At 42.8% G+C, this 25,199-nt stretch overlaps 3 protein-coding genes across 36 annotated transcripts in view; all 3 read left to right on the top strand.

Annotated features, from left to right (window-relative positions):
• The window catches only part of LOC115135691 (protocadherin gamma-C5-like), a 124,565-nt gene that overhangs the window by 75,330 nt on the left and 24,036 nt on the right, over positions 1-25,199 (top strand). For 3 of the 34 annotated variants that reach the window (XM_029670648.2, XM_029670633.2, XM_029670614.2), the window contains exon 1: positions 9,727-12,295. The exons of the other annotated variants lie outside the window; for them this stretch is intronic. In XM_029670648.2, coding sequence (XP_029526508.1) covers positions 9,842-12,295 — 2,454 coding nt within the window. In that variant the 5' untranslated portion in view covers positions 9,727-9,841. Of the gene's footprint in view, positions 1-9,726; positions 12,296-25,199 lie in introns of those variants that run through there. 34 annotated transcript variants of the gene reach the window in all.
• Positions 12,827-17,514, top strand: LOC135573570 (protocadherin gamma-C5-like). Its single transcript, XM_065022834.1, has 2 exons — positions 12,827-15,412; positions 17,479-17,514. Exons 1-2 carry the CDS (start codon positions 12,959-12,961, stop codon positions 17,512-17,514), a joined length of 2,490 nt encoding a protein of 829 aa, XP_064878906.1. The 5' UTR covers positions 12,827-12,958.
• On the top strand, positions 20,100-24,327 carry LOC115136304 (protocadherin gamma-C5-like). The gene is made up of 2 exons (XM_065022833.1): positions 20,100-22,746; positions 24,223-24,327. The coding sequence occupies exons 1-2, from the start codon at positions 20,281-20,283 to the stop codon at positions 24,325-24,327; spliced, it is 2,571 nt and encodes an 856-aa protein (XP_064878905.1). The 5' UTR covers positions 20,100-20,280.

The following is a 25,199-nucleotide window of genomic DNA, read 5'->3' as shown; positions in this document are numbered from 1 at the left end:
TCTGCGTGTGTGTGGGTTTGTGAGTATAGTTCAATTCAGGCAATCTCTAGTGTTATGCCCTCTTCTCTCCAGCGTACCAGGAAGATTCACCTCAAGCTCATGCACATTGTCATGGCAACACTCTCTCCATACAGACAGTGCTGCAGATTCCGGACATAAGACATGTTGTGTGGTTGGTGACTTGTAAACAACACTGTTCGTAGTCTCGTGATCTTTCTGGCTAGAGCAAGTACTGTTCTAAAAGCTGCCTTGTCTTACGTCCTCTCAGCATGTTTCTAGGTGTGCATGCATCTGTGCCTGTCTGCATAACAGACGGAGTGATGATTTGAATTCTCCCGTGTATTTGTAAAAAGCCAGTGTAGCCCTGTAGTTACACAACATGTCATGAAGGCAAGAAGTTGGCTGGACTCATTTGATCCAGAAGCACTGAATTATTTTTGCCCTGAGTCTCACTGCACTGGCATGACAACTGCTTGCAACACAACACTGACCCAGTTTGAGCGGCCTCCTCTCTATTTCCTGTTACGTTTGAGAGCGATGGGACAGCTTAGTTGTGTTCCATTCTGATGCCTCTGTAACTACCCATCAACCACTCTGTCTTAGCCCCATTGCATGACATTTTAGTCATTCAGCAGACACTTATCCAGAGCGACTCACAGTAGTGAGTGCACACATTATGTATTTACACAAAGGTAGGCTTACACCTGTACTATACAGTCACAGTGTAGTTTATACCCATGTAACCAACCTTTTGCCTCTCTCTTTGTCTCTTCCCCAATCTCAAGCACTCACTTGTCCATGTCAGACATGGATGTTGTCAGTGTGTCCTTTATGTGTCTGTTTAGCAGGTTGTAATTGAGCACACAGCGTGGAGGCAGTGGGAGGGGGCAAGGCATTGTTGTGCATCATGCAGCAGTATGAAGGCTGTGGGACGCATATTTCACATTGGCACTAGCTTCTGTCCTGCATATTATCACATAAACCCACAAAGTGTCACAGAGTCATTTCTAAACATCTCTCTGTCTGTCTGTCTCTCTCCCTCTCTCGCTCTCTCTGTCTGTCTCTGTCTCTCTGTCTGTCTTGCTCTGGCTATCTGTCTGGCTTTCTGTCTGTCTCTGTCTCTCTCTTTCTCCCTCTCTTTGCCTCTCTCTCTCTCTCTCTCTCTCTCTTTCTCTCTCACACAAACACTCTCTGCATGTCTCTCTCTCTCTCTCTCTCTCTCTCTCTCTCTCTCAATCTGTTTATCTCTTTCCTCTTTCTTCATCTCTCTCCCTGTAACAAAAAGCTTCTCACTTATGTATCACATACTGATCCAAGATGGCATAGCAGTCCTTTGTCCTCGTCTTGTCGTGTCCCGTGTATATATATATTTACATCTTTTATATATTTTCTTTTCCAAAAACTCAACTTCAAAACACTTTCCTGCAACCCGCCTCACCAATTTAAAAAAAGAAAAAAGTATTACTTACCTCTAATCTGAAATCCACAATAGAAGCTAGCCTGAAGCTAACCAGAAACTAACCAGGAGCTAACCAGAAGCTAGCCAAAAGCTAGCCAGAAGCTAACCAGGAGCTAACCAGGAGCTAACCATAAGCTAGCCAAAAGCTAGCCAGAAGCTAGCCAGTTTACTGGCTAACGTTAGTACTTAGCTAACCACGGTTGATGGTCATCAGCTATCCTTTAGCTCGAAAAGCTATCGCCAGTTTTGTACAACGCGACTCAGACCAGAATATACCGGAGCTATTTTTCTCTCCATATCCCAGGATTTCAACCAAATGCTCTGAACATTTACACCTGGATCTCGCAGTTAGCTAGCTGCTACCCGTGGGACTATTGTCTTACGTCGGTCCCGGAGCAAACTTCAATTATCCTGGAGTTAGCCAGCTGAAGAGTTCCATCAACCACTCCTGGGCCATTATCACCTATCCGGACCTGTTTTACTGCCGATGCTGAGCCCCACCGGGCCTTCACGACTGGACTACCGACTTTATCTGCACGAGGGAGTTATCCAACTGGCTCCTCCGTCACGTCGTTACCTAAACGGCCATCTGCAGCCCGCTAATCGTTAGCTATCTTATCGGCTGCTATCAGAATAGGTCTCTCTGACTATTTTTCTTGGGTCACTATAACTATATCTATTTTGCCAATTGGATTGGCAAAATAGGAACCCCACTAACCTACTAACGGAAACGCACGAAGTGGCTAAAAACATCCTCCATCCTATGCTAGCTTGCTACCGATGGCCTGGCTAGCTGTCTGAATCGCCGTTACCCCAACCAACCTCACTACTAACTGGACCCTTATGATCATTTGACTAAGCATGCCTCTCCTTAATGTCAATATGCCTTGTCCATTGCTGTTCTGGTTAGTGTGTATTGGCTTATTTCACTGTAGAGCCTCTAGCCCTGCTCATAATATCTTATCCAACCTTTCAGTTCCACCACCCACACATGCGATGACATCACCAGGTTTCAATTATGTTTCTAGAGACAATATCTCTCTCATCATCACTCAATACCTAGGTTTACCTCCACTGTATTCACATCCTACCATACTTTTGTCTGTACATTATACCTTGAAGCTATTTTATCGCCCCCAGAAACCTCCTTTTACTCTCTGTTCCGGACGTTCTAAACGACCAATTCTCATAGCTTTTAGCCGTACCCTTATCCTACTCCTCTGTTCCTCTGGTGATATAGAGGTGAATCCAGGCCCTGCAGTGCCTAGCTCCACTCCTATTCCAGAGGCGCTCTCTTTTGATGACTTCTGTAACCGCAATAGCCTTGGTTTCATGCATGTTAACATGAGAAGCCTCCTCCCTAAGCTTGTTTTATTCACTGCTTTAGCACACTCTGCCAACCCGGATGTTCTAGCTGTGTCTGAATCCTGGTTTAGGAAGACCACCAAAAATTCTGAAATCTCCATTCCGAACTACAACATTTTCAGACAAGATAGAACGGCCAAAGGGGGCGGTGTTGCAATCTACTGCAGAGATAGCCTGCAGAGTTCTGTCCTATTATCCAGGTCTGTACCCAAACAATTTGAACTTCTACTTTTAAAAATCCACCTCTCTAAAAACAAGTCTCTCACTGTTGCCACATGCTATAGACCACCCTCTGCCCCCAGCTGTGCTCTGGACACCATATGCGAACTGATTGCCCCCCATCTATCTTCAGAGCTTGTGCTGCTAGGCAACCTAAACTGGAACATGCTTAACACCCCAGCCATCCTACAATCTAAGCTTGATGCCCTCAATCTCACACAAATTATCAATGAACCTACCAGGTACCACCCCAAAGCCGTAAACACGGGCACCCTCATAGATATCATCCTAACCAACTTGCCCTCTAAATACACCTCTGCTGTCTTCAACCAAGATCTCAGCAATCACTGCCTCATTGCCTGCATCCGTAATGGGTCAGCGGTCAAACGACCTCCACTCATCACTGTCAAACGCTCACTGAAACACTTCAGCGAGCAGGCCTTTCTAATCGACCTGGCGGGAGTATCCTGGAAGGACATTGACCTCATCCCCTCAGTAGAGGATGCCTGTTTTTTTTTTTTAAATGCCTTCCTCACCATCTTATATAAGCATGCCCCATTCAAGAAATGTAGAACCAGGAACAGGTATAGCCCCTCGTTCTCTCCAGACCTGACTGCCCTTAACCAACACAAGAACATCTTATGGCGTTCTGCATTAGCATCAAACAGCCCCCGTGATATGCAACTTTTCAGGGAAGCCAGAAACCAATACACACAGGCAGTTAGAAAAGCCAAGGCTAGCTTTTTCAAGCAGAAATTTGCTTCCTGCAACACTAACTCAAAAAAGTTCTGGGACACTGTAAAGTTCTTGGAGAATAAGAACACCTCCTCCCAGCTGCCCATTGCACTGAGGCTAGGAAACACTGTCACTACCGATAAATACACTATCATTGAGAATTTCAATAAGCATTTTTCTACAGCTGGCTATACTTTCCACCTGGCTACCCCTACCCTGGTAAACAGCACTGCACCCCCCACAGTAACTTGCCCAAGCCTTCCCCATTTCTCCTCTCCCAAATCCAGTCAGCTGATGCAGTCTATCACAGTGCCATCCGTTTTGTCACCAAAGCCCCATATACTACCCACCACTGCGACCTGTACGCTCTCGTTGGCTGGCCCTCGCTTCAAACCCACTGGCTCCAGGTCATCTACAAGACCCTGCTAGGTAAAGTCCCCCTTATCTCACCTCGCTGGTCACCATAGCAGCACCCACCTGCAACACGCGCTCCAGCAGGTATATCTCTCTGGTCACCCCCAAAACCAATTCTTACTTTGGCCGCCTCGCCTTCCAGTTCTCTGCTGCCAATGACTGGAACGGACTGCAAAAATCTCTGAAACTGGAAACACTTATCCCCCTCACTAGCTTTAAGCACCAGCTGTCAGAGCAGCTCACAGATTACTGCACCTGTACATAGCCCATCTATAATTTAGCCCAAACAACTACCTCTCCCCCTACTGTATTTATTTATTTTGCTCCTTTGCACCCCCATTATTTCTCTCTCTACTTTGCACATTCTTCCACTGCAAATCTACCATTCCAGTGTATATATATATATATATATATATATATATATATATATATATATATTTTTTTAAACTTGCTATATTTTATTTACTTCGCCACCATGGCCTTTTTTGCCTTTACCTCCCTTATCTCACCTCATTTGCTCACATTGTATATAGACTCATTTTTCTACTGTATTATTGACTGTATGTTTGTTTTACTCCATGTGTAACTCTGTGTTGTTGTACGTGTCGAACTGCTTTGCTTTATCTTGGCCAGGTCGCAGTTGTAAATGAGAACTTGTTCTCAACTTGCCTACCTGGTTAAATAAAGGTGAAATAAAAAAATAACAAATAAAAATGTCACGTCAGTATCTATGGCCCTCTAGATTGGTTCAACACCACAGCTTTATACAGTGAGGCTATGGAATAAATATTTTTTTATAGAACACTTCCCACAGTAAGACCCTCTCTTAACAGAGACTGTGTTTGATAAGTAGCCCTTTGGCTTTACACTCCTGGCTTTGGGTTTTCCCTATCTGTAATAACAGAAAGTGTGCTCTGCTCATCTTGAGCTATGAACATACAATGCACACAGCACATCAATACTTCATTTGCACAGTAGCCTATACCTTTCCCTTTCCAGCATTCATTCAAAACAAATGTGTTTCTCTGTGCATGATTTTCAGACAGCTTGCAGTTTCCCACCCACCCTTCCCCACCGACACAGAAACATTCCACACATTCATTTTCATGACTGGCTGAGTCACACTGAAGACTGCACCATTCCCTCAGAAGTTCCACGCAGCGACAGCTTAATGTATGGAGGTTTGAGCAGACGGCACTGTATTACAGTGCAGAGACAGAGGAAAGGGACCCCTGACTTGGACTATGTTTAAGTCTTCACTGAGCCGCAGTGGGGCTTGGCAGGGCAGGGCCAGCAGGAAGGGGAAACCTGGCTGTATTATTTTTGTCTGAATCTCTTTGTCTGGGGAGATGATGTGTGTAACGTTGGTTTCCTACTGTCAGGGAAGATGATATCGTTGCTGGTGTTTGTGAAGATTGTGATAATAAAGATAAGAACAATGTGAAAAATCGTACTCTTCCTTGTTTACACGTGAAATATAGGGATGTCAACACTCTTGCAGATCTAACCATGTCTTAACTGTTGTAGAGACCAAGCACAGTAAAACAATAAGAAAAATATGAAGGATTTAGTGACATAGTGCCTATATTTTGTGTTTGGTAATAACAAACATGTTTTGTTGGTGATGGTAAACCTGCTTGTGTTCCCCTGGTGGTCAAATCAAATTGTATTTGTCACATGTGCCGAATACAACAGGTGTAGTAGACCTTACAGTGAAATGCTTACTTTACAAGCCCTTAACCAACAATGCAGTTCAAGAAACACAGTTAAGAAAAAAATGTCAAAATAATATAAAGTGAAAAACGAGGCTACAAGGTGTACTGGTACCGAGTCAATGTGTGGGGTACAGGTTAGGCAAGGAAATGTGTAAAGTGACTATGCATAGATAATAAACAGCGAGTAGCTGTAAGAAGTTGTTAAGGAACCTTTTGGTCGTAGACTCTGCCCTCCAGTACCGCTTGCCTTGCAGTAGCAGAGAGAACAGTCTAGGACTTGGGTGACTGGAGTCTTTGACAATTATTTGGGCCTTCGTCTGACACCGCCTGGTATAGAGGTCCTGGATGTCAGGAAGCTTGGCCCCAGTGAGGTCTGGCACCGACCTTATGATTATAGGGCCCAGAGTTTTCCCTGATGAAGGGACCTGACCAGGAAAACCTCAGGGCCCTACTCATGAAGCATAAGGAGAACATTAAGAAAACACCAGTGTAATGCTATGGTTGTTGCACACATCAAACCCACACTGCAGATGCACAGAATGATATACAACACAGTGGTCATGCTAAGTGACTGTGGTCATGCTAAGTGACTGTGGTGAACATGCATCAGATTGGTCTGTATCGAAACTCTTTTTCTGTTTTGATAAGTATGTCTCTGTGTGCTGTGAGTACAGTCCTTGTCCTAATCTAATGAGAATATGTCTTTCTTTTCTCTCTTTTCCATGTCGTCACTGCATCTGCTCCCTCTGTGTTTCTCAAAACAAGGTAAGATCAACTTCATCTCCTTTTTTACCTGCCAATTTATACTACCAATCTGTATCCTACCGATCTGTAATCTATCTATCTGTCAAGCTATATCAAACCACATAAAATCTCTCTCTCTCTCTCTCTCTCTCTCTCTCTCTCTCTCTCACACACAAGCACTTACACACACACACACACACACACACACACACACACACACTTGTGTATGCACTTAGTCCAATGTAACCTTGAAGAGGATCATGTTCAACACACATGTAGCATAGGTAAAGGGACAGATCAGCATTGTTCATCATATGTCACAGCCAGTTATACAGATTTTTGACGTTGTATTATTTATGATTCCAATGCTTGCCATTGAAATATCTCAGTGATAACAAAGGGTAAAATAACATTCCCATGAGCTGTGTATGAAAAATATCTAAATACATCTATAATGAATATGTTGGTACTTGTATTGGTCACATCTCTTCCTTTGGGTGAATCGCACACATTTATAATTGCTGCAATCATTATTTTCATGGACCTTAGAAAAGGGCTTTACATCTTGTTGACTTATTCATCTATTGAGGCCCAACTCATGAATGATAAAGGAGTGCCTGGTCACATGACAAACAGCAGAATGAAATGCAGACTTTTATACACAGTTTCTCGAACAAAGCGGTTTCAGTGCATTTCGGTGACTGTTCTACCTCTTGAAATGCTACCCAGGTTTTTATCTGAGGAAATGTCTGTTCACATAGCTCCTGTTTCCCTTTCTAGTGAAGGGAAACAAGCACCCATTGTTTATGCCATTCTCGTGCTGCCTATTGTCTGCCGCATGCACCAGAGTGAGCTCTCCGCCTGTGTGGCGCTGTCCACCCGCGTGGTGCTGAAATGGTCCTCTCTGTGCAGCGCGCGTGGTCTCCTCTGCTTTTCAGGGATTGGATAATCTCTTGCTGCACAAGTGGGCCATACTGTGCCACTGATCATCGTGATGAAATACGACTGTATTTATATATTGTCGACCTGGCCCATATTATATAACACTGTGATATGATTATAAGCATGATTCATGATTAAACCTTTATTTTCATCTAACGCTGTAATAGGTCGTTATCAATAAAACGTCACAATATGGTGCAGAGCGTTCGATTTGACTGGTGGGGGAACGGAGACCTCCAGCTCCTCTAAAACTATTGACAACTACGTGCCGTTTGCAAGTGATTGTTAAATCAACTATTTGGTTTTAATATCATCACGTCTTGAAGTGCCTAGTCAGACCTACACATTTCAGATTATTCTCTTTCATCGAAGTTATGCAGCAGGTAACTGTATGCTTTTCATGATCAGTAAAAAATCTATTGATTATGTATTTCCAGACACATGGAAAGAGCTTGAAATCGGCAAGTCCTCTTCCTGGTAAAGTTGTCAGTCGGACTACTGTCATCACCACTATAGATGGCAAGAAAACATAGCCATCTAGTTTATCCACTGAAAGTTCGCCAACTTGTCCATCATTCAATATAACCTGCCATGTCTGTAAGCAGTAATCACGATGAAACACTTAGAAACAACATTGAACAGAAGATAATGTTAGCTAACTTCGCTGGGCAGGCCCTACGTTGGTTGGAGAACGAGCTGCATTAGGTTTACATTAGGTCTACATCTTTACGCCAATGTACACCGTTTATATTTGTAGCTTGCAAAGTACACATGATCAGCTAACAGTACATTGGTAAATGCGCCCTTCTGCTGCTTGACAGGTAGAGCCCACAAAGGATTGGAAATGAACCTAAACCACTCGTACTTGTCAGGTACAGGTCACTTTTGTTCTATATCACTAAAATATCCACTTAATGGTGGCCAATATTGAGAGATATCCTGAGGCTACGCTCACTTATCTGAAATTACATGATCAATTGATTTTTACTGATCATGAAAAGCATGTATTTACTGCTGTATAAATCTGATGATCGAGCTAAATGTGCTCAATCAAGGAATAAAAAAAGAATTGGGCACATTCTGACTAGGCACTTCAAGAGGTGATGATATTACAACCAAACAGTTAACATTTATTTAACAATCACTTGAAAACGGAAGGCAGTTGTCAATGGTTTTAGCGGAGCTGGGGATCTCCATGGTGGCAAATCGAACGCTCTGCACCTTATTGTGTGACGTTTTATTGACGACGACCTATTAGAGCACCCTCGGTTGCTAGGGATATTTAGTTAATCTATGCCCCACGGTTGTCGCCTGCTGTCGATAAAAATCAGTGTGGGCGAATTGCTATTGTGGCGGTCAGACATATAGACCTAGCCTAAAGGCTTCCTCGGTCAGTTACACAGCAAATTAGTAAAATAATAAAATATGTAGGCTACTATGTAAATACACGCTACTAAACCGTGTGTACGTGCGTGTGTGCGTACGTGTGAACGTGTACGTGTGCGTCAAACCTCTATTCCCTTTTACTTTCGCCTCTCGCGATCCTTTCACTCCCAGCCCGTTACTCCCCCTTCTGCTCGTGCTGAGCATGCTACTGTGATTAGAGATGTGTGTGTGAGAGGGGATGAGAGAGACTGGCTCCCTGCTCCTCATGACAGACTATGAGAACACCACTAGGCTGTGCTTCCCTCTCATTGCCACATGACGGCAGAAAGAGTACAGTAAACGGAGGGCTTGAAGTGATACAGTGCTTTTATGATTATTGGGTAATAATAATAAGAATAGGCTATAGGCTAATATTAGCATTTTTGGGGGGCGCTATTTATTTATTTATTTATTTAGTGAATTACCACGTTTATTTTGTACAGTAGCATATTTACTACTTTTCAATCAAAGTAAAATGTGACACCTGTAAATAAATACTGAGTATCTGTTTCTGTATTTTAAGCATTCTACTCGTAGTGAAGGAATAGACTGCACCTTTAAGATACTCTACGTTTGTGATTGGTTATATCAAGAGGGTTCTCTGCACCAATACTGAGCTGAGCCAGACAAAGGGATCTACTCCCTCCCCTCAGACTCAGCATTACATCCCGTAGCCTACAATGCTCAGATCTGGGGGCTACACTTGAACTGAATGGAAACAAAAGAAGGTCTGCTTGCATTTTTGGGAAATGTGTATTCAAGACGAATAACTTCAGTTTTTATATTTTGTGATGGTGAGGATTTACTGTGAAAAGGAGGTTCGATGGAACAAAGGACAATGAGGATTCGAGGCCATTTGAGGTGGCAAGTGTTATGGATTTATCCATTTGTTCTCCTGTGGAATACAATAGAGGCGCAGATTGCATACACTATACCTGAGGAGTTAAAGGAAGGTTCTGTTGTTGGAAATATAGCCAAGGACCTGGGTTTGGGAATATCTGAGATATTTGACCGTAAACTGAGGATAGCTTCTGATGCTGGTAAGCAGTATTTCAGTGTGGATTTGGGAAAGGGTGAGCTGGTTGTCAATGAAAGGATAGACAGAGAATATTTATGTGGAGAGAATGTCCCTTGTTTGTTACCGCTGGAGGTTATAGTTGAAAATCCTTTACAGCTGCACCGCATGGAAATCGAAATACAGGATATAAATGATAATTCTCCAGGTTTTCTTACAAATGAACGCATTTTGAAAATAGCTGAGGTGATTAATCCAGGTGCAAAATTCCCATTGGAAAGTGCACATGATCCTGACGTAGACGCAAATTCATTACGGTCCTATAGTATCAGTGATAATGACCATTTCCTGTTGAACATGAAGACCCAGGGAGGGCAAAAAATTCCCGAACTTGTGCTGAAGACTTCACTGGACAGAGAGAAGCAGGCCGTTCACAAGCTCGTGCTCACCGCTGTAGACGGAGGGACTCCTGCACGATCTGGTACTTCTGAAATCACCGTCATAGTTCTTGATGTTAATGATAATGAGCCCCAGTTTGAGAGACCTTTTTATGAAATAGCTGTAGCTGAGAATAGACCCGTTGGCAATCAGATAGTAAATGTAAAAGCATCAGATTCTGACGAAGGACTAAATGGAGAGATCGAGTATTTCTTTGCAGACCAGACCCCAGATAGTATAAGGACATTACTTAATGTTGACTCAAATACTGGCGAAATAACTATCAAAGGACAGCTTGATTATGAACAGACGAATTTGCATACGTTTGATATTGTGGCAAAAGATAAAGGCAGTCCACAGATGGAGGGGCACTGTAGTGTAAAGATCAATATTGCTGATGTTAATGATAATGCCCCTCAAATTATTATAACCTCACTGACCAGTCCAATACCGGAGAATTCAGCCCCTGGGATGGTTATTGCATTGATTAGCTCGAAAGACTTAGACGGTGGTGAGAATGGCAAAGTAAAGTTAAACATGTCCCGGGGTTCCCCGTTCACTCTGAAGCCCTCTGTTTCCAACCATTATGCACTGGTGACCAACGGTCCATTAGACCGAGAGACGTTCTCGAAGTATGATGTTGTCATTAACGCGGTTGATTCAGGGTCCCCACCTTTATCTACAAAGAAAACCGTTACCGTGAAAATCCTAGATGTCAATGACAATCCTCCAGTGTTTTCCCAGACATCCTATAGTGTTTATGTGAAAGAAAACGGAACCCCGGGATCTATAATGAGCTCAGTGTCCGCATCTGATACAGACATTGGTGAGAATGCAAAGATCTCCTATTCTATATTAGACTCTAAAGTACAAGACGTGTCTGTCTCCTCCTATATTTACATAAACTCAGATAACGGCAGCATCTTCAGCATGCACTCGTTTGACTATGAGAAACTGAAGGTGTTTCAGATACAGGTCCAGGCAAAGGACAACGGCTCTCCGTCTTTGAGCAGCAACGTCACGGTTCATGTTTTTATCCTGGACCAGAACGACAATGCACCCGCTGTTATTTACCCTTCCGCTGTCATGGGCTCTGTCTCCCATCAGAAGATGCCCCGGTCCGCTAAAGCAGGCCACCTGACCACTAAGATATCGGCAGTGGACGCAGACTCGGGCCATAACGCCTGGATTTCCTATAGGCTGGTGGAGGCCACAGACTCGTCTCTGTTCAGTGTGAATCTTTACACAGGGGAGGTGAGGACTAAACGCGCTGTTTCAGAGCAGGATGACTCCTCTCAGAGGCTGCTTATAGAGATACAGGACAATGGGGAACCGGTCCAGTCCGCCACAATCACAGTCAACATAGTGTTAGAGGACGGGCTCCATGAGCCCATCTCGGACTTCCGTCAGAAAACAGCCGAGCCCAGCAAGAGAAACAGTAAAATCACATTTTATTTGATCATCTCTCTGGCCTCAGTGTCCGTTTTGTCTTTGTTGACTTTTCTCATCTTAGTGGTGAAATGCGTTAGAAACAGCAGGAGCAGCTCGAGTTGCTGTATCAGACGGGCTGACTCTGACGGATACAAGAATCCCAACAGAAACCTGCAGCTCCAGCTCAACACTGACGGCCCTATTAAGTATGTGGAGGTCCTGGGAGGGGACATGTTGTCTCAGAGCCAGTCCTTCAGATCGTGTCTCTCTCCAGTGTCCGAGTTCAGTGATTTCACCCTCGTTAAGCCCAGCAGCACCACAGACTTTAAGGAGATGATAAACGTGCTTGATGCGTCTTTACCGGACAGCGCGTGGACATTCGAGAGCCAACAGGTGAGCGCAGTTACTTTATAATGTGTTTTTTTTAATCACCGGATTATATCGTTGTTCATTTATGACTGTATCTCCTGGCCCTTGGTTTTACCACTTCTACTCATTTCAATTCTATATACTTTTGGTGTGTAGGCTATTCATTTTTCATGATATGGAGTCATGAAATGACATTCTTCTACACTTTGGCCTTTATATATTAATTGGTTTGTTTATTGTACATGAAGGTAAACCATAAAGGCCAATGCAGTAACAGACACCAATTTTGAGGAGTGAATGGACACATCACTACATCACTACTGCTCATAACAGCACTGTTTCTTTAACTGCCAGTGCTGAGATACTCGCCATGATAATTCATTGGAGTTTTGTGAACCAATCATGTGCTGAACTGTACAAAGAGATCGAGTCCCTCCCCCAGCCTCAGCACCATAACCCCAGCCTCGTCGAGAACCAGGCTTTTTTTTTTAGGTATGGCTACCCGAGACTACCATAATCCTTACAATGCACAGAGCTGAGAGAGACAGAGCTGCGCTCATTTTGAGAGATAGGACCGACATATAAAACTGTGTTTAATTCTATAGGAATAATAGGTTTTATTTGGTAGGATTATCTTGAAATGTATTACAAACCAAGACCTTTACGAAGTCCAAGGGATCATCATTCATGGAAATGCGGATTCTAATGAAGATGGTATTTCTATGGCGGGGGCTTCTGCTTTCCTCCCTTCTGTGGAATACAATAGAAGCGCAGACGCGCTACACTATCCCGGAGGAGCTGAGTGTGGGATCCGTTATTGGGAATATAGCAATGGATCTGGGTTTGAAAGTGTCTGAGATTTCCGATCGTAAACTGAGGATAGCCTCGGAGGGCGATAAGCAGTATTTCAGCGTGGATTTGGGAAGAGGTGACCTCATTGTTAGTGAGAGAATAGACAGGGAGAATCTGTGTGGACGAAATCCCAATTGTCTGTTACCTTTGGAGGCTTTAATTGAAAACCCACTACAGCTGTATCGTGTTGAAATCGAAATACAGGATATAAATGACAATTCCCCAGTATTCCAAAACAATCTAAATGTTTTAAATATTGCGGAGTCTAGAATTCCAGGTGTAAGATTTCGTTTGGAATCAGCACAAGACCCCGACGTTGGCTCCAATTCCTTACGCTCATATACACTAAGTAAAAATGAACATTTTGTGTTAGACATAAAAACAAAGAAGGATGGGTCAAAAGTCCCAGAATTGGTTTTAGAAAAGGTATTGGACAGAGAAAAACAGTCCGTACAGAGCCTGCTTCTAACCGCCGTGGATGGTGGGAATCCTGCTAGATCAGGCACAGCAGAAATTACTATTCGAGTTCTAGACAATAACGACAATGCACCTGTGTTTGAAGAAAGCACATATGACATTCAAGTGGTTGAAAACACATTACCAGGAACGGTCGTCGTCACTGTTAAAGCAGTCGATCTTGATGATGGGTCCAACAGTGAGATCGTTTACTCATTTGGACCACACACATCAGAGTCACTACAGGACCTTATAACTGTAGATCCGCAAACCGGTGAAATAATAGTTCATGGAAATATAGATTATGAAAAGGGAAATTCGTTTAAATTTGATGTTCTCGCAACAGACAAGGGCACCCCACCAATGCAGGGCGTATGTAGTATTAATGTAGAAGTTATTGATTTAAACGACAATTCCCCAGCTCTCATTTTAAAATCGCAGCCTAGCCCGGTAAGGGAAGACACGCCTATTGGAACGGTTGTTGCTTTGATTAGTGCCAAGGACATAGACTCTGGAGATAATGGTGAGGTAAGTCTGAATATGGCGTTAGGCTTACCTTTTTCATTAAAACCATCCATTTCTAATAACTACGCTTTGGTTACTGATTCCAGTTTCGATCGGGAGAAAAAAACGGAGTATACTGTCGAAATTATAGCTTCTGACCACGGGAAACCGTCTCTTACCTCTAGAAAAACTATCACGGTTCGTGTTTTAGATGTCAATGACAACTCGCCAGTGTTTTCCCAGCCGTTCTATACTGTGTATGTTAAAGAAAATGGCATCCCGGGATCTTTACTGAGCTCAGTGTCCGCTTCTGATACAGACATGGGTGAGAATGCGAAGATCTCCTATTCTATATTAGACTCTAAAGTACAAGACGTGTCTGTCTCCTCCTATATTTACATAAACTCAGATAACGGCAGCATCTTCAGCATGCACTCGTTTGACTATGAGAAACTGAAGGTGTTTCAGATACAGGTCCAGGCAAAGGACCACGGCTCTCCGTCTTTGAGCAGCAACGTCACGGTTCATGTTTTTATCCTGGACCAGAACGACAATGCACCCGCTGTTATTTACCCTTCCGCTGTCATGGGCTCTGTCTCCCATCAGAAGATGCCCCGGTCCGCTAAAGCAGGCCACCTGACCACTAAGATATCGGCAGTGGACGCAGACTCGGGCCATAACGCTTGGATTTCCTATAGGCTAGTGGAGGCCACAGACTCGTCTCTGTTCAGTGTGAATCTTTACACGGGGGAGGTGAGGACTAAACGCGCTGTTTCAGAGCAGGATGACTCCTCTCAGAGGCTGCTTATAGAGATACAGGACAATGGGGAACCGGTCCAGTCCGCCACAGTCACAGTCAACATAGTGTTAGAGGACGGGATCCACGAGCCCATCTCGGACTTCCGTCAGAAAACAGCCGAGCCCAGCAAGAGAAACAGTAAAATCACCTTTTATTTGATCATCTCTCTGGCCTCAGTGTCCGTTTTGTCTTTGTTGACTTTTCTCATCTTAGTGGTGAATTGCGTTAGGAACAGTAGGAGCAGCTCGAGTTGCTGTATCAGACGGGCTGACTCTGACGGATACAAGAATCCCAACAGAAACCTGCAGCTCCAGCTCAACACTGACGGCCCTATTAAGTATGTGGAGGTCCTGGGAGGGGACATGTTGTCTCAGAGCCAGTCCTTCAGATCGTGTCTCTCTCCAGTGTCCGAGTTCAGTGATTTCACCCTCGTTAAGCCCAGCAGCACCACTGACTTTAAGGACATGATAAACGTACTTGATGCATCTTTACCGGACAGCGCGTGGACGTTCGAGAGCCAACAGGTGAGAGTATGTTTTATTACCACCGGATTTAATTGTTGTTCATTTATGACTGTATCTCCTGGAACTGGGTTTTACCACTTCTATTCATTCGATTCTATATAATTTGGGTGTTTTTCTTCTTCTGTTTATATGAGTTTTCAGCTATAGATACTTTATCGGTATTTTTTCAATATAACGCATCCGCTGATGTTGCACTTTCGCATTTGCGGTGAGAGCGGTGTTAGTCAAACCATTAGACATCCTGAAAATCGGGCTTCACATAAAATCATCTGTAGCGTCCGAACGGGTTGTCCTACATACGATTGTGACCCCTCTATGGAAAGGTGAGACCCATATGCGTATTGGGACTCGTCTGAAGTCGGTGCAGCAGATACATTACAGTTGAAGTCGGAAGTTTACATACACTTAGGTTGGAGTCATTAAAACTCGTTTTCAACCACTCCACAAATTTCTTGCTAACAAACTATACTTTTGACAAGTCGGTTAGGACATCTACTTTGTGCATGACACAAGTAATTTTTCTAACAATTGTTTACAGACAGATTATTTCACTTATAATTCACTGTATCACAATTCCAGTGGGTCAGAAGTTTACATACACTAAGTTAACTGTGCCTTTAAACAGCTTGGAAAATTCCAGAAAATGATGTCATGGCTTTAGAAGCTTCTGATGGGCTAATTGACATAATTTGAGTCAATTGGAGGTGTACCTGTGGATGTATTTCAATGCCTACCTTCAATCTCAGTGCCTCTTTGCTTGACATCATGGAAAAATCTAAAGAAATCAGCCAAGACCTCAGAAAAAAATTGTAGACATCCACAAGTCTGGTTCATCCTTGGGAGCCATTTCCAACACCTGAAGGTACCACGTTCATCTGTACAAACAATAGTACGCAAGTATAAACACCATGGGACCACGCAGCCATCATTCTGCTCAGGAAGGAGACACGTTCTGTCTCCTAGATATGAACGAACTTTGGTGCGAAAAATGCAAATGAATCCCAGAACAACAGCAAAGGATCTTGTGAAGATGCTGGAGGAAACACGTACAAAAGTATCTATATCCACAGTAAAATGAGAACTATATTGACATAACCTGAAAAGCTGCTCAGCAAGGAAGAAGCCACTCCTCCTAAACCACCATAAAAAACAAGACTACGGTTTGCAACTGCACATGGGGACAAAGATCGTACTTTTTGGAGAAATGTCCTCTGGTCTGATGAATAAAAAATAGAACTGTTTGGCCATAATGACCATCGTTATGTTTGGAGGAAAAAGGGGGAGGCTTGCAAGCCAAAGAACACCATCCCAACTGTGAAGCACGTGGATGGCAGCATCGTGTTGTGGGGGTGCTTTGCTGCAGGAGGGACTGGTGCATTCCACAAAATAGATAGCATCATGAGGCAGGAAAATTATGTGGATATATTGAAGCAACATCTCAAGACATCAGTCAGGAAGTTAAAGCTTGGTCCCAAATGGGTATTCCAAATGGACAATGACCCCAAGCATGCTTCCAAAGTTGTGGCTAAGCCCTGTCCTCAACCCTATTGAAAATGTGTGGGTAGAACTGAAAAGGCATGTGCTAGCAAGTAGGCTTACAAACCTGACTCAGTTACACCAGCTCTGTCAGGATGAATGGGTCAAAATTCACCCAACTTATTGTGGGAAGCTTGTGGAAGGCTACCCGAAACGTTTGACCCAAGTTAAACAATTTAAAGGCAATGCTACCAAATACTAATTGAGTGTATGTAAACCTCTGACCCACTGGGAATGTGATGAAAGAAATACAATCTGAAATAAATCATTCTCTCTACTATTATTCTAATGTTTCACATTCTTAAAATAAAGTGGTGATTCCAACTGACCTAAAACAGGGAATTTTTACTTGGATTAAATGTCAGGAATTGTGAAAAACCGAGTTCAAATGTAGTTGGCTAAGGTGTATGTAAACTTCCGACTTCAACTGTACGTCTGTAGTCCAAACATTTTGGGCAACACACTAATATGACCCATCTGTGGAAAGGTGAGACTCTCACTAACACGTTCATGTCAGTTCTTTTGCTCGCCCTCAGGCCTCACAAGACTCCGCTGAAGTACCAGTTGAATAGAAATATATATTTAGATTGTTCAGAGCCGAAAATAAGTAGTTAAATACATGTTTTCCGATCTTTCTTATTTCTCTCAGATATAGAACAGACACTTCAGAACAAACTACCTTTTGATTTTTTGTTCCATGTAGTGAATCTGTAATTCAATGTGTTTGTAATGGGCTAATAGCAGTAAGGCCATATTCAAATGTTAATCATGTATGTATGTATGTATGTATGTATGTATGTATGTATGTATGTATGTATGTATGTATGTATGTATGTATGTATGTATGTATGTATGTATGTATGTATGTATGTATGTATGTATGTATGTATGTATGCATGTATGTATGTGTATATTTTTTTGTTTTATAATTCAAGGGGCCTTACAATTGAAAATCAAACAGCTAAATGACCTTCTTAAAACAATTCCATATAGTTTAAACTCCCCCGGATTAGACAGGGCATAGTCTGTATAGGGTTAAACTGACAGATATTTATGGGGATTCTTGTATATTGCTAATTAGATTTATGCTGGGATGCAAAAAACAACTCTAGGTTAAAGAATAGCTGCAAGCGCTGTCCACAAACAAGGTGCTGAAATAGCTCTGGATTAGTTAGCGAGTCATGGAACACTTGCTCCTGTTGTTCTGTCTGTGTTATTTGTAGTTCATACAGGGCATTCGGAAAGTATTCAGACCCCTGGAATTTTAGCACATTTTGTTACGTTACAGCCTTATTATAAAATGGCTTAATTTAAAGAAAAATCCTCATCATTCTATTCACAATACCCCATAATGACAAAGAGAAAACAGGTTTTTAGAAATGTTTGCACATTTATATAAAAAAAAAACAGAAATACCTTATTTACATAAGTATTCAGACCCTTTGCTATGAGACTCGAAATTGAGCTCAGGTGCGTCCTGTTCCCATTGATCATCCTTGATCATCCTGTGGTAAATTCAATTGATTGGACATGATTTGGGAGGCACACACCTGTCTATATAACGTCACACAGTTGACAGTGCATGTCGAAGCATAAACCAAGCCATGAGGTCGAAGGAATTGTCCGTAGAGGTCCAAGACATGATTGTGTCGAGGTACAGATATGGGGAAGGTTACCAAAACGTTTCTGTAGCATTGAAGGTCCCCAAGAACATAGTGGCCTCCATCATTCTTGAATGGAAGAAGTTTGAAACCACCAAGACTCTTCCTAGAGCTGGCTTCCCGGCTAAACTGAGCAATCGGGGGAGAAGGGCCTTAGTCAGGGAGGACTGAGCTCCAGAGTTCCTCTGTGGAGATGGGAGAATCTTTTCAGAAGGACAACCATCTCTGCAGCACTCCACCAATCAGGTCTTTATGGTAGAGTGGCCAGATGGAAGCCACTTCTCAGTAAAAGGTACAAGACAGCCCACTTGGAGTTTGCCAAAAGGCACCTAAAGGACTTTCAGACCATGAGAAACAAGATTCTCTGGCCTGATGAAACCAAGATTGAACTCTTTGGCCTGAATGCCAAGCGTCACATCAGGAGGAAAACTGGCAACATCCCTACGGTAAATCATGGTGGAGGCAGCATCATGCCTTGGGGATTTTTTTCATCGGCAGGGACTAGGAGACTAGTCAGGATTGAGAGAAAGATGAACAGAGCAAACTACAAAGACATCCTTGATGAAAACCTGCTCCAGAGCACTCAGGACCTCAGACTGGGGCGAAGGTTCACCTTCCAACAGGACAAAGAACCTAAGCACACAGCAAAGATAACACAGAAGTGGCTTCTGGACAAGTCTCTGAATGACCTTTAGTGACCCAGCCAAATTCCGGACTTGAACCAGATTGAACATCTCTGGAGAGACCTGAAAATAGCTGTGCGGCAATGCTCCCCATCCAACCTGACAGAGCTTGAGAGGATCTACAGAGAAGAATGGGAGAAACTCCCCAAATACAGGTGTGCCAAGGTTGTAGCGTCATACCCAAGAAGACTTGAGGCTGTAATCGCTGCCAAAGGTGCTTCAACAAATTACGGAGTAAAGGGTCTGAATACTTATGTAAATGTAATATGTTTATATATTTATTTTTTTACCTTTTCAAAAATGTCTAAACTTGTTTTTGCTTTTTTCATCATGGGGTATTATGTGTCGATTGATGAGGGGGGAAAGCAATGAAATCCATTTTAGAATATGGCTGTAAAGTAACAAAATGTGGAAAAAGTCAAGCGGTCTGTATACTTTCTGGAATGCACTATACAGGCTATTCATTTTTCAATATATTAATTCATGAAATGGCTTTCTTCTACACTTTGGCAAGCGTTTATGTAGGCTATTTATTTGTTTGTTTATTGTACATGAAGGTAAACCATAAAGGCCAATGCAGTAACAGACACCAATTTTGAGGAGTGAATGGACACATCACTACATCACTACTGCTCATAACAGCACTGTTTCTTTAACTGCCTGTGCTGAGATACTCGCCATGATAATTCATTGGAGTTCTGTGAACCAATCATGTGCTGAACTGTACAAAGAGATCTAGTCCCTCCCCCAGCCTCAGCACTATAAGCCCAGCCTCGTCAAGAACCCTGCTTTTGTTTTTTTAGGTATGGCTACTGGAGTCTACCATTCTACAATGCATAGAGCTGGGAGAGACAGAGCCGCGCTCATATTGAGAGATAGGACTAATATTTAAAACGGTGTTCAGTTCTGTATGAATAATATATTTTACTAACTGGGATTATATTGCAATGTATTACAAACCAAGACCTTTACGAAGTCCAAGGTATCATCATTCATGGAAATGCGGATTCTAATGAAGATAAAGGTTTTCCTATGGCTTCTGCTTTTCTTCCTCATGGGGTATACAATAGAAGCGCAGACGCGCTACACCATCCCCGAGGAGCTCAACGTGGGATCCGTTGTTGGGAATATAGCTAACGATCTGGGTTTGAATTTATCTGAGATTTCCGATCGTAAACTTAGAATAGCTTCCGAGGGTGGTAAGCAGTATTTCAGTGTGGATTTGGGAAAAGGCGAGCTTATTGTTAATGAGAGGATTGACAGAGAAAGTCTTTGTGGAGGAAATGCCAATTGCCTGTTGCCTTTAGAGGCTATTATAGAAAACCCACTACAGCTGTATCGTGTTGAGATCGAAATTCAGGACATAAATGACAATTTACCTGTTTTTCAAAGCAATAGAAATGTTTTAAATATTGCGGAGCACACACTACCAGGCGCAAGATTTCGTTTAGAATCAGCACAAGACCCCGATGTTGGCTCCAATTCTTTACGCACGTATACACTTAGTAAAAATGAACATTTTGTGCTAGATATTAAAACAAATAAAGATGGGTCAAAAGTATCCGAATTGATTTTAGAAAAGGTATTGGACAGAGAAAAACAGTCCGTACAGAGCCTGCTTCTAACCGCCGTGGATGGTGGGAATCCTGCTAGATCAGGCACAGCAGAAATTATTATTCGGGTACAAGACATAAACGACAATGCACCCATCTTTGAGGAAAGTGGATATGATATCCAAGTGGTTGAAAATACACGTCCAGGAACGGTCGTTGTCACTGTAAAAGCAGTCGACCGTGATGATGGAGTCAATTGTGAGATCGTGTACTCATTTGGACCACACACCTCAGAGTCCCTACAGAACCTTTTAACTGTTGATCCCCAAACTGGCGAAATAAAGGTTAAGGGAGAGATAGATTATGAAGTGAGAAATTCGTTTAAAATGGATGTTCTTGCCACAGACAAAGGCATTCCACCAATGCAAGGCCTATGTACTATTAATGTTGAAATTATGGATTTGAATGACAATTCCCCAGAGATCATTTTAAAGTCTCAGCCTAGTCCTGTTAGTGAAGACGCGCCCGTTGGAACAGTTATAGCTTTGATAAGTGCCAAGGACGTAGACTCTGGAGATAATGGCAAAGTCAACTTGAATATAGCGCCTGGCTTACCATTTAAATTAAAACCATCTGTATCTAACAACTATGCTTTGGTTACGGACACCAGTTTGGATAGAGAAAAAAATCCAGACTACACTATCGAAATTAAAGCTTCTGACTCCGGAACACCGTCTCTCAACTCCAGAAAAACAATTAATGTTCGTATTCTGGATGTCAATGACAACCCTCCAGTTTTCTCCCAACCTTCTTACACTGTTTACGTCAGAGAGAACAATGCTGCGGGATCAATAATGTGGTCAGTGTCCGCTTCAGATCCAGATATCGGAGAAAACGCCAAGATCTCCTATTCTATATTAGACTCTAAAGTACAAGACGTGTCTGTCTCCTCCTATATTTACATAAACTCAGATAACGGCAGCATCTACAGCATGCACTCGTTTGACTATGAGAAACTGAAGGTGTTTCAGATACAGGTCCAGGCAAAGGACCACGGCTCTCCGTCTTTGAGCAGCAACGTCACGGTTCATGTTTTTATCCTGGATCAGAACGACAATGCACCCGCTGTTATTTACCCATCCGCTGTCATGGGCTCTGTCTCCCATCAGAAGATGCCCCGGTCCGCTAAAGCAGGCCACCTGACCACTAAGATATCGGCAGTGGACGCAGACTCGGGCCATAACGCCTGGATTTCCTATAGGCTGGTGGAGGCCACAGACTCGTCTCTGTTCAGTGTGAATCTTTACACAGGGGAGGTGAGGACTAAACGCGCTGTTTCAGAGCAGGATGACTCCTCTCAGAGGCTGCTTATAGAGATACAGGACAATGGGGAACCGGTCCAGTCCGCCACAGTCACAGTCAACATCGTGTTAGAGGACGGGATCCACGAGCCCATCTCGGACTTCCGTCAGAAAACAGCCGAGCCCAGCAAGAGAAACAGTAAAATCACCTTTTATTTGATCATCTCTCTGGCCTCTGTGTCCGTTTTGTCTTTGTTGACTTTTCTCATCTTAGTGGTGAAGTGCGTTAGAAACAGTAGGAGCAGCTCGAGTTGCTGTATCAGACGGGCTGACTCTGACGGATACAAGAATCCCAACAGAAACCTGCAGCTCCAGCTCAACACTGACGGCCCTATTAAGTATGTGGAGGTCCTGGGAGGGGACATGTTGTCTCAGAGCCAGTCCTTCAGATCGTGTCTCTCTCCAGTGTCCGAGTTCAGTGATTTCACCCTCGTTAAGCCCAGCAGCACCACTGACTTTCAGGACATGATAAACGTGCTTGATGCATCTTTACCTGACAGTGCGTGGACGTTCGAGAGCCAACAGGTGAGCATATTGTTTGAATTGGTAATTGAAATGGATCTTATTAAACTTGGTATTGTTAGCATATGTTTATATGTCCTGCAATGCATAATACCGCTTGGTTTCGTAAATACTTTTCCTGTAATCTGCAATGAAAATACAAATATTTTCATTAGGAACTTAATTCTTTAAGTTATTTTTCAGTTATTTTGCTTTCATTTACACTTTCACGTTAATTCAAGCATTAATTGAACTTTCCACGTCTTGAATCGTTTTGTGCTGTGCTGTCTAAGGTCAGTGGTCAACCTGGTCTCACAGCATTTCGTATTATTCTGTATGTAAATCCGAGACACTCCTATTTGTATGGTATGTTACCTTTCCTATGGTACGTACTAATTTGTGAATGTACATCACTCATTTCGCATGGAATGTTACAATTTTGAAAAACTTTCGAGGTTTAGTTTAGAAGTTAGGTTAAAGGGTTAGGGGAAGGGGACGGCTTAGCTAATATGTTTAGGAGTTGCAAAGTAGCTAAAAAGTAGTAAGTAGTTTAAAAGTTGTAAAAAGTAATTAGTTAAAATGCTGAAGTTGTCCATGATGAGAGTTGATCTCGCAAACCTTTGGGTTGCTAGATGTTTGCGTTATATACCCAACCATCCACTCGACCAACCACCCTACTTTTGCTTTTGCCTTAAGTAACATCTGTCTTATGTAACTATACCAAATGTAACATGCACTATATAGACAGAAGTATGTGGACACACCTTCAAATGAGTGGATTTGGCTATTTCAGCCACACCCATTGATGACAGGTGTATAAAATCGAGCACACTGCCATGCAATCTCCATAGACAAACATTGTCAGTATAAAATCCTTAGTGAAGAGCTCAGTAAACTTTCAACATAGCACAGTCATAGGATGCCACCTTTCCAACAACTCCGTCTGTGAAATGTCTGCCTTGCTATAGCTACCCCGGGCAACTGTAAGTACTGTTATTGTGAAGTGGAACACATCTCGGAGCAACAACGGCTCAGCCACGAAGTGGTAGGCCACACAAGCTCACAGAACTGGACCGCTGAGTGCTGAAGCGCATAGCACATAAAAATCATCTGTTCTCGGTTGCAACACTCACTACCGAGTTTCAAACTGCCTCTGCAAGCAACATCAGGACAAGAACTGTTCCACGGGAGCTTCATGAAATTGGTTTCCATGGCCGATCAGCTGCACACAAGCATAAGATCACCATGAACAATGTCAAGCTTCTGCTGGTTCTCTGGAGTGATGAATCACACTTCAACATCTTGCTGTCCGACAGAAGCAGAGTTTGGCTGATGCCAGGAGAACGCTACCTGCCCCAATACATTGTGCCAACTGTAAAGTTGGGTGGAAGAGGACAACGGGTCTGGGGATGTTTTTCATGGTTCGGGCAAGGCCCCTTAGTTCCAGTAAAGAGAAATCTTAACGCTACAGCATGCAATGACATTCTAGACGATTCTGTGCTTTCAATTTTGTGGCAACAGTTTGGGGAAGGCCTTTTCCTATTTAAGCATGACAATAACCCCGTGCACAAAGTGAGGTCCATACAGAAATGGTATGTAGAGATCGGCATGGAAGAACTTGACTGACCTGCACAGAGCCCTGACAACCCCATCGAACACCTTTGGGATGAATTGGAACACTGACTGTGAGCCAGGCTTTATCACCCAACATCAGTGCCCGACCTCACTAATGCTCTTGTGGCTGAATGGAAGCAAGTCCCCGCAGCAAAGTTCCAACATGTAGTGGAAAGCCTTCCCAGAAAAGTGGAGGCTGTTATATCAGCAAAGGGGTACCAACTCCTTATTAATGCCCATAAAATGAGTTGTTCGACGAGCAGGTGTCCATATACTTTTGGTCATTTACTTTATCATACCAATTTGAGCGTCACAAATGTATGTTTACTATGTTACGTCTATTCTGAGAACAAGCTTCAGTGATTCCGTTTGGTGCTGTCCACTACCTTCAGTATCCAAAAGTTACCACAGCCACAACATCAAAATGGCTCTATTGTAAAAATTCATGAAAACAAACATAAGCTTTTTGGTCTTAATTTAAGGTTATGGTTACGCATAAAGTTTGCAGTGTGGTAAAGGTTAGGGTTAGGTTTAAGAAGGTAAATTGTAGAAATGGGCAAGGTTTATGACTTTGTGGGTATGGTAACTAGTGACGACCACTACCGTGCTGCTGAAAGTGAAAACAAATGTATGCGTTCTTCCTGCACATTGATTCTGACTCAACGGCATACCTTATTTATGTTGTTATATGATTTTGTGCTATTTTAAAACAGTGTTTTTCAGCAATATGATATAGGCCTACATGCAAATGATCTGTAGCCAAGAATTTCTTACGTGTTCTTCTGAAAGTATTGCTTCTCCAAAATACACTAATATAACTCATACATTGCCTAAAAAATATCACAGCCAAATACTAATTCAGTGAGATTTATGGATCAAAATGA

This window comes from Oncorhynchus nerka, linkage group LG10 (genome assembly GCF_034236695.1).
Source record: "Oncorhynchus nerka isolate Pitt River linkage group LG10, Oner_Uvic_2.0, whole genome shotgun sequence".
In the NCBI taxonomy this organism is placed as follows: domain Eukaryota; kingdom Metazoa; phylum Chordata; class Actinopteri; order Salmoniformes; family Salmonidae; genus Oncorhynchus; species Oncorhynchus nerka.
Note: the sequence above shows the minus strand (reverse complement) of the source record. Positions and strands in the feature narration are given on the sequence as shown.